General features: G+C 38.8%; 1 protein-coding gene across 7 annotated transcripts in view; it reads right to left on the reverse strand.

Moving 5' to 3' along the window:
• Positions 1-7,984, reverse strand: part of LOC134664585 (uncharacterized) — a 225,451-nt gene extending 217,467 nt beyond the window's left edge. For 3 of the 7 annotated variants that reach the window (XM_063521298.1, XM_063521300.1, XM_063521297.1), the window contains exon 1: positions 7,319-7,983. In XM_063521298.1, coding sequence (XP_063377368.1) covers positions 7,319-7,768 — 450 coding nt within the window. In that variant the 5' untranslated portion in view covers positions 7,769-7,983. Of the gene's footprint in view, positions 1-7,318 lie in introns of all 7 variants that reach the window. The other 4 variants (XM_063521299.1, XM_063521301.1, XM_063521303.1 and 1 more) reach the window with 3 other exon arrangements.
• Between the last annotated feature and the right edge of the window lie 560 nt (positions 7,985-8,544).

An 8,544-nucleotide genomic window follows, 5' to 3' on the forward strand; every position in this document is an offset into this window, starting at 1 on the left:
ATCTAACCTACTCTAAGATCTCACATTTTTTTTAAATAACAGCAATTGTTATAGGTATCCAATAAAGCAAAGAAATAGAGTTTAATACTTGTTTATAATGTTATTTTGTTCCTATAAATACATATTTGGATTTTGCATAGAACTTGGCAGTGGCAGTCATTTAGATCTCCATTCTTTTTGCGGCGAGCCCCACAGCCAAGCATAATTTTTGTATTGAACTTGGCTCTCCTTTTTTACATTTATGTTTTTGGTGGGATATCAATACTTTTTGTAAAGAAAACTAGGCAGGTATTGAGATTTAATGTTTTTTCTTGTGTTTCCGCTGTATGGTTTTTACTTCTGTTCTTTGTATAATTATGTGGTACCGCGCGCCGCCGACGACACACCGTTGGCCGGTTGTTTAGAGCGTATTAAAAGTTTTTTGTATGGGGCACCACTTATTTTTTGACTAAACTTTATTTTAATATAGCAAATATAATAATACATATATTGGGGTAGTTTCAAATATCTGCTTGTAACGGTTCCAACGCTACAATAAAAAAATATTTTTTTGTATGGGGACCCCCCCTATTTTTTAACTTTTTTTTGATTTTTAGGTTTTTTCCTACGCTTACACACAATAACCGAGCTGGATTCCAAATTTCATCCTTCTAGGTCATCTGGAAGTAGGTTAGGTTTAGGTACTTATATCAGTCCCAATAAAAAATGGATTTTTGTATGGGGACCCCCCCCTATTTTTAAACTTTATTTTATTTTTAGATTTTTTCCTACGGTTACACACAATAACCGAGCTGGATTCCAAATTTCATCCTTCTAGGTCATCTGGAAGTAGGTTAGGTTTAGGTACTTATATGTCAGTCCCAATAAAAAGTGGTTTTTTTGTATGGGGACCCCCCCTAATTTTTAACTTCATTTTATTTTTAGATTTTTTCCTACGGTTACACACAATAACCAAGCTGGATTCCAAATTTCATCCTTCTAGGTCATCTGGAAGTAGGTTAGGTTTAGGTACTTATATCAGTCCCAATAAAAAATGGATTTTTGTATGGGGACCCCCCCTATTTTTAAACTTTATTTTATTTTTAGATTTTTTCCTACGGTTACACACAATAACCGAGCTGGATTCCAAATTTCATCCTTCTAGGTCATCTGGAAGTAGGTTAGGTTTAGGTACTTATATGTCAGTCCCAATAAAAAGTGGATTTTTTGTATGGGGACCCCCCCTAATTTTTAACTTTATTTTATTTTTAGATTTTTTCCTACGGTTACACACAATAACCAAGCTGGATTCCAAATTTCATCCTTCTAGGTCATCTGGAAGTAGGTTAGGTTTAGGTACTATAAGTCATAAGTCAGTCTTAAAATTTACGACTTTTTGACCTTCATACCTTTATAACCGTTTGAGCTAGCTTCATGAAATTTGGGCTTCTAGATATCCTTATGGATATAATTAAACACACGTAGTTTTATGTGTATACGTCAAAGATGTTTTGAGTTATAGAAGGGTCAAAAGTGGCACCAAGTGGTTCGTGTAATATTACACTCGGCGCTGGCTAGCCAGTTCCTTTGCTTGAACTTGGCTTGACACGCTGCCGCGTGTCTAGATAGCTACGCGAGCATACAGCCAAGTCGTGTATTCGAACAAACCATTGTCACATGACCTCGTTATCGCTAACAATTCTAGAACGCGCTTACACTGGTTTGTTTGACTTTAAAATTCGCTAATGGTCGGTAAGCGATGGAACGCGTCGATAAAATTAGCAACAGAGGAAGTAATGGATCATAATGGGCTCGCAAATGATCAGTTACGGCGTGTGGGAGATCGATCTGTATCAGCCGATTCAGCCGTGAACGTGACCTTAGATTTATGTGATGTTGGATTTATTAGAAAGTCCCCTATGCAATGGGCAGGGGACGGTGAAAACTAATTTCATGGCGTGATCACAGCTCAGTCCTTTGGATTTGGAAATAACATCGACTTTTATACGTCACACCTTTGGCTTATTTTATGAATCAAGTACATGAGCGTCATTTTGATTCATTGATTGATTTTTAGAACCTGCATCGGGCCATATTTTTGTCACAAAAAAATTCCTATATCTAATTATTTCAAGAGAATGAGCTGTCATTAGCAACATGATCATCTGTTTTAAGAAAAAATAAGTACATACAAAGAAGTAGAGTCGGACCAACCAAGTCAACTTTGCATAGCATTTGCAAAGAAGAAGTGTGGTTGTCATCGTTAATGTCAAATAAATATCTATGAAAATTCATATGATGTTTATAATGATACACCCTCACTTTATTTTTTTGAAGTCAGTGCAATGTTAGCTTTTATTGACGGACCCTATCTCTGTTACTTTTATGTTCACAGAAAAGTAAGAAGACTAAGTAGAGTATATCTTTAGTCTTTACAACATACTGCAACATTTTACTACTCGTAAAGTCTAGTTTGTTAACCAAACCAGCATTTTCAATGCTCAACCTAACCTTCCGCGAATTTAGCTTTTTACTGCTCACGGGAATTCTTTGTTTCCGAACTCGCACACAATGCGCCATTTCCAATAACGTCGCTAACAAGCTAGCCACAATGCACATTGTAACCTATAAGGAACACACGTTCTAGGAAAACCCGCAAGGAACTTGCAATATGCCAAATAGACTCATCAGCGCTTAAGAAAAACAAAATTAATCCCATCAATTCCAATTCCCGGCCTTAAATACATTATTCAAGCACTCTTGAAACAAACGACTCCATCCTTTAAACGATAAAAAGTATAAAAACCCAGCGATAAAGTCTCACGCTTCACTTTTTACCCTCGAGATTTGAATTTTCAATTAAACCCATACAATTACGTATTGGTACTGTGAAGCGATGAGCCTACCGTAATTACCTGCGGTGTTTTTTACCGGTTTTCGGTCCCCATGTTCAAACCTGTTCCCGAGTGCGCCAAGAATGGGATTGCCAGGTACACATTTAGAAAATCTAGTCTTAAAAAATGCTTAAAGTAAAAAAACTGCCTCAAATAAATAATAAAATGCCTCAAATCGCAATTAAAACTGTAAGCGAAGGTGGCCAAAACAGAAACGGTGTGACAGAGTAAGCTTAAAAAAAACGAATGTGTCTAACAAACATCAAATAGCACGAGCTAAAAATTATTTATCAAAAATCCCGAATTTTCTGCATTCATGAAGATTTAAAACCCTTGACGTCTTCAAAACGATCACACTTATAATAAAAAGTCCAAAGACGTGGCCGTATCGTGGGCTAGTCTATAAATCCCTCTAATGTAAAGAAAAATCCTACGTCTGGTAACACTAGCCAAGAATCCACATTGAACCGTCGACGCACGGTAAAAAATGCACCTAAGAAAGCCACTGGCATTACAAACTCCCGGGTATCGCTCGAAGGCTCCGGTCAATATTTGCCTGGTTAAGTTGTGTACTCTTTTAAGATCTGTTTATCAAGGACAAATTTCGCAAGCCTTTGCAGTTCATTATTTACGCTGTTTAACGTCCACTACAGAATCATTATCATCATCAGACCCAGCAATTTTCGTGCTTTTTAATTTGGAACTTTATTTCCATAGTTTAAAACTCAAATTTAATTTGTACTTGTACAAGTACGCGGGGACTTACGAGGATAAACATGTGGTAAATAAAAGATTAATTTATTTCTTGATCTGATAGACTCACCTACAAATCATGTGAAATGAAGGTACTGGAAAATACAAACCGAATAATAGCATAACAAAGAGAGTTATTACATTAATAAATGCTAGCGTTAATACTTTCAGCTTGCCCTTTTGTATTAATTTTGGCGGTGTTAATTAATGTATTTTAAAGCTCAATATGTTTTGGGTTATGTTTGTACATACACTGGTTATTTAGACTATTTAATGGATTCCATAACAAATTAACAATAAACGCGGTGGCGTTGATACCATTAAATTTCCCATTTATATCAATTTCAGCGATAATAATGGTTGGGTTTTAAAGCTCACTATCAACTTGTAGCACATTGTGACTCCCCCATGACTACCTGGTCCCTTTATCCGTTCACACGAACAATTACAACCATAGATTTTTTGTCTAAAGGCAATTTTGTGCAGCGATTACCGCCGGAACTCTGAACACAAAGCACTGACATATCGCTGGGTATCGGTATCGCAGTTCCGACTAATAGGCCAATATTTATGTTTTTGGCCTATTGTACGTGCCACATCCGTTTTCCTACGCGTTTGAAATGTAACAGATCCGAACGTGGAAGTTGCAACATTTCGTTTTCATATTTCATCCGCTCGTTCGGAGAAATTATTGATATTTTATCTTTGACATGATTTTATTTGATTTGATAATTTTATTTCCAGGAAATTACAACATTTCAAAAAAAGTAACAGATCCGAACGTAGAACTTGCATTTTGTACTTACAAATTTCATCCACATTCGGAGAAATTATTGATATTTTGTCTCTGATAACTTAGCTTTAAATTTAACGGTAAAATAAATATTTCCGCGGGTTATAAGGTAAGCTACGCGTCATCACGACCCCGACAAAGTCTAGTCTTAAAATTTCTTCAAATTGTTGTAGAGCTGACTACGAATCGATTTTAGGTAGATGGATGGAAATTATGGTTGGATGGATGGATGGATGGAAATTAAGATGTAAATTTTCTAACGACTGCTCGAATTCGCGGTCGGGGATTAGTCATAGTCACTACACCTTATAAAACAAAGTCCCTCGCCGCGTCTGCCTAATTGTATGTTCGCGATAAACTTAAACATTACTGAACGGATTTTCATGCGGTTTTCACCTATCAATAGAGTGATTCTTGAGGAAGGTTTAGGTATAATTTTAACTTGTTAACCCGTGCAAAGCCGGGGCGGTTCGCTAATTATTAATAAGACAGCACAATAAAATGCGTCAGTCACAATCATATCATTCATAACTCCACACGTAACATATACGATATAAGCGACGTAAGGGCGTGCCCTCAGCGTAATATTCCGCCCTCTTAATCACTACCCAGCCGAATAATTAATAACACCTCAATTAAAATATCAACTCAACACTTCCGCCCATAACTGGCTCCCCCGGTACGAATTACTTACTATGCGTAATGTGGATATTTTTACCGGACTGACGAATGATTTTCAAGTGCATGAGTGTTACGGTAGACGTATTACAGTTTTTTTTTTCTATTTTTATTTCCAGACTTTAATATTCATTAAAAAAATATCGATTATAACTAGAAGGCCGGCCGAACAGGCTTCAGGTTACTTTTCGTTCATGTCATCTCAGGTATGGGTGAATATGGGTATCGGAAAATCGAGTTCTAGAAGACTGTTCGTGAACAGAGCGGCTACCGCGAAAACCGAAATTGCGGGGATCTCTTTTACTCCAACGAAGGCGTAATTAGAGTGACAGAAAAAAGTCCCCGCAATTTGCGAACTTCGATTTTCGCGGTTATAGCCCAGGCCGGGCCTTTTAATCGTTTAAGTAGAGAAATTTTACAGTTTCAGACATTTTGCTAAAAAATCAACCGATATTACCTATGCTGGAAGTGGCGATGTAAAGGAAAGTTCGAATTCTCTTATACCTACGAAACGCACTACTTGAGGGGAAGGAATGGGAACACATAACAGGATTTTTATTTATAATTTTAACTAAGTGGGTTTTGTGGGTTTGTCACGGCCTATGAAAAACTACAGTGGATAAGGCACACGTAACAGACGCCAAGGATGCATTTAAAGAGCGACCTACAAGTAGAGTTAGACCAAGCTAGAGTTTGATATCCCACACTGTGCAAGTCTATTTCTATGAAATTATTACGTTTAAATAACAGTTGCACAGTCTGTGCTATCGAAATCGCTCTCAACTTAGCTTCGTCAAATCTAGATAATGTGATAGACAGTTGCTACCTAATAGTGTAGGTGTTATTTTTTACTTTTTCAATCAAGTCAACTGCTCTGTTCGTTCTCTTCTCTATTCTTTGCTTTTCTCTGTCCTATTTCTCTTCTCTATTCTTTGCTATATTTATTCTGTAAATTTCCTTTCCCTTTCATCCTTGGTAGTGACGTGGCCCATTCGGCCACGACACCAATCTCTTCACACCAAAAGCAGTCGCTGGTCACCGTGTCGACCAAACTGTGTAACCACTTTAAAAAAATGCTCTGTTTGTATTATCGGGTTAGATATTTTTGAGCGCTTTGTGCCCGTGTTTTATTTTAATACATACCTTTTATCCTTTTTTTATTTAACATGGAATCTAAGTTCGCATACCTTCGTCCTTTCTCAACTTAAGTAACGATGTAAAGAAACCGGACGTAGGTATAAAAGGGTGCTTCGCAAAAGGAAACTTATTTCTTGACAGGTGCCAATGGCAATAAGAAAAATGTTCCATAGGTATGTATCTAAATACTTTTAGAGGTACCTTATTCGCACCTTATCAATATAAATGGTGTAAGGAAATATTCATGAACTTCTCACCTTTTCAAGCGAAAAAGAATATTGTTATAAAGTAAAAAACTCCCAGTCAGACTTCGCATAAAATATCGGATGAGTTCCGACGGAGGTCCGTGTTTGTACCTCATACCTGTAGCTCCAGTTTTATTCTGTGGTACAATTCTTCTTCATTTTTCAAGGTATTAAGTAGGTATATTTTTAGGTTTTTTAAGTTATAGTTTATACCTATAGGTACCTACTTATTATCACACATTTTATAAGAATCCTGCTTGACACCGAATAGTCTTGTTAGAATAACAGGAAGGTACCGAACTCAAAACCTTAATAAAATGCAAATTACGGATACCTGTGCCGAAGTACAGGTATATTTCGAGACGACCCGACTTAAAGATTGATTAACTTTCCAATGAAGTCTTCAGTGGAACGTAAACGAGTACTAATTTGCATCTCAGTTTATTCCGAACCGAGATCTTCATTTTGCGAAAGTCGTTCTGCTAATTAACGCCTCAAGGAGCTAAAACAGGTTGTGCGATTTATCGTAAAACCCAATTTAGAGCCGGGAGGCACGCGATTACAATCTTCTCACGACAGGAAGGCGCGCAAACTCCTTCATCTCCAGGGAAATCACGCACGCAACAAACTTTATGGCAACACGTCCCGAGAAGCGATCCGCCCGCGGCGGCGAAGACGGCCCGTACCACACACAGACTTATTCAAAAGAAATAGCACGCTGGCAGTGCCTCTACACGGCCTCATTCGATATTTAAAACACTCACTAGTACTACACACGTGTGACTTTAATTCCACTTTCACAGAACGCGAGAAGCACTGCCGCATCTACAGACACTGACCGTGGTTGAGTACGGCTGCAAGCTCAGGCGGATCCCGTCCTGCGCCAGCCGCTCTCGCAGCAAACGCTTCAGCTGAATCCGAGGAATCTTCACCAGCTCAGCCTTTCCTTCCTCGTACTCGTCCGCGTACTTCGCCGGCTCCACTACGGCTGAGGCCTGCTCCTTCCTGTTCTCCTCCTCACATCTGCAGGAATCCCGAGCGGCGGCCGCCTCCTCCAACGTGAAGTAAACAGCCGCTGCACCTTCCTCTCTCAAAGTTCTGACGGAGTGCAGCAAGCGTGCACGATGGGTCGGATTTAGGACGCCGATGGCGTCCAGGTCGGGTTCTCCGACCTGCTTGCATATTTCTAAGTCATCGTAACCATTGTCTATAAAACTTTCCGCGTACTGGCCCAAGTGGAGCGATCGCAACCACTCGATCACGATGTTGCCGCTCGTGGACGAGGCCATCGCGTCAGGGCACGAGTCGCATCGGGGCGTGCTCGCGTCGCGGCGGTCGGCGAGAAACTGACGGCCACGCTTCCCTTCCCCCTTTCCCTTCGAGCCGCGGTCGCCGCCCCTATAGTCCTTCGTACTTTTGCTTTTTTGACATTTTGTAGCATAATCGTACCATTCCGAGGTGCGTCGTTCCACGTGACGCTATCCCTGTTTACATTTTTTCCATACAGACGCATACAATTAGATTTAATTTGACATCAATTTGTAGAGTCGTAATTGGTATTTATATTACACGATATTAATCACGTACGCATATTAATTCTTAAACGGATATGACAAAAAAATGTATTAAAGTCAAAATAACTCTAACAGTGGGAGGTGGACTGAGTGATTTATTTGTAGTTTTATTCAAATAATAATACCCGAGGGTCCCGAGCCGCCTCTAATATATTACTATGAACTCTTTTGATTAGGTATGTGTATTTATGAACGCCAATTAAAGAGGTACCTAATTAATTATCATCATAATTTATTTTTTACATCCCGATTACCTACCAATGTCCTGTGGGCCATAGCTAAACTTTCTAAAGGTGACGTAGATAGGACTGTAGGTAATATGTAGGTACACTTTATTTTTATTTATGGGGGCTTAGGAGAGTTATGTGGTAGAGTAGACCAGAACAGAAGTCTCATTTGTATTGATGTGTTGTCTGAATAAATGATTTCTATTCTATTCTAAGTCCCAATCAGTGGGGTTAGGGGGTGTGAATAACTTTTTTCCACTTTAA

The sequence above is a fragment of the Cydia fagiglandana genome, chromosome 5 (assembly GCF_963556715.1).
Source record: "Cydia fagiglandana chromosome 5, ilCydFagi1.1, whole genome shotgun sequence".
Classification (NCBI taxonomy): Eukaryota; Metazoa; Arthropoda; class Insecta; order Lepidoptera; family Tortricidae; genus Cydia; species Cydia fagiglandana.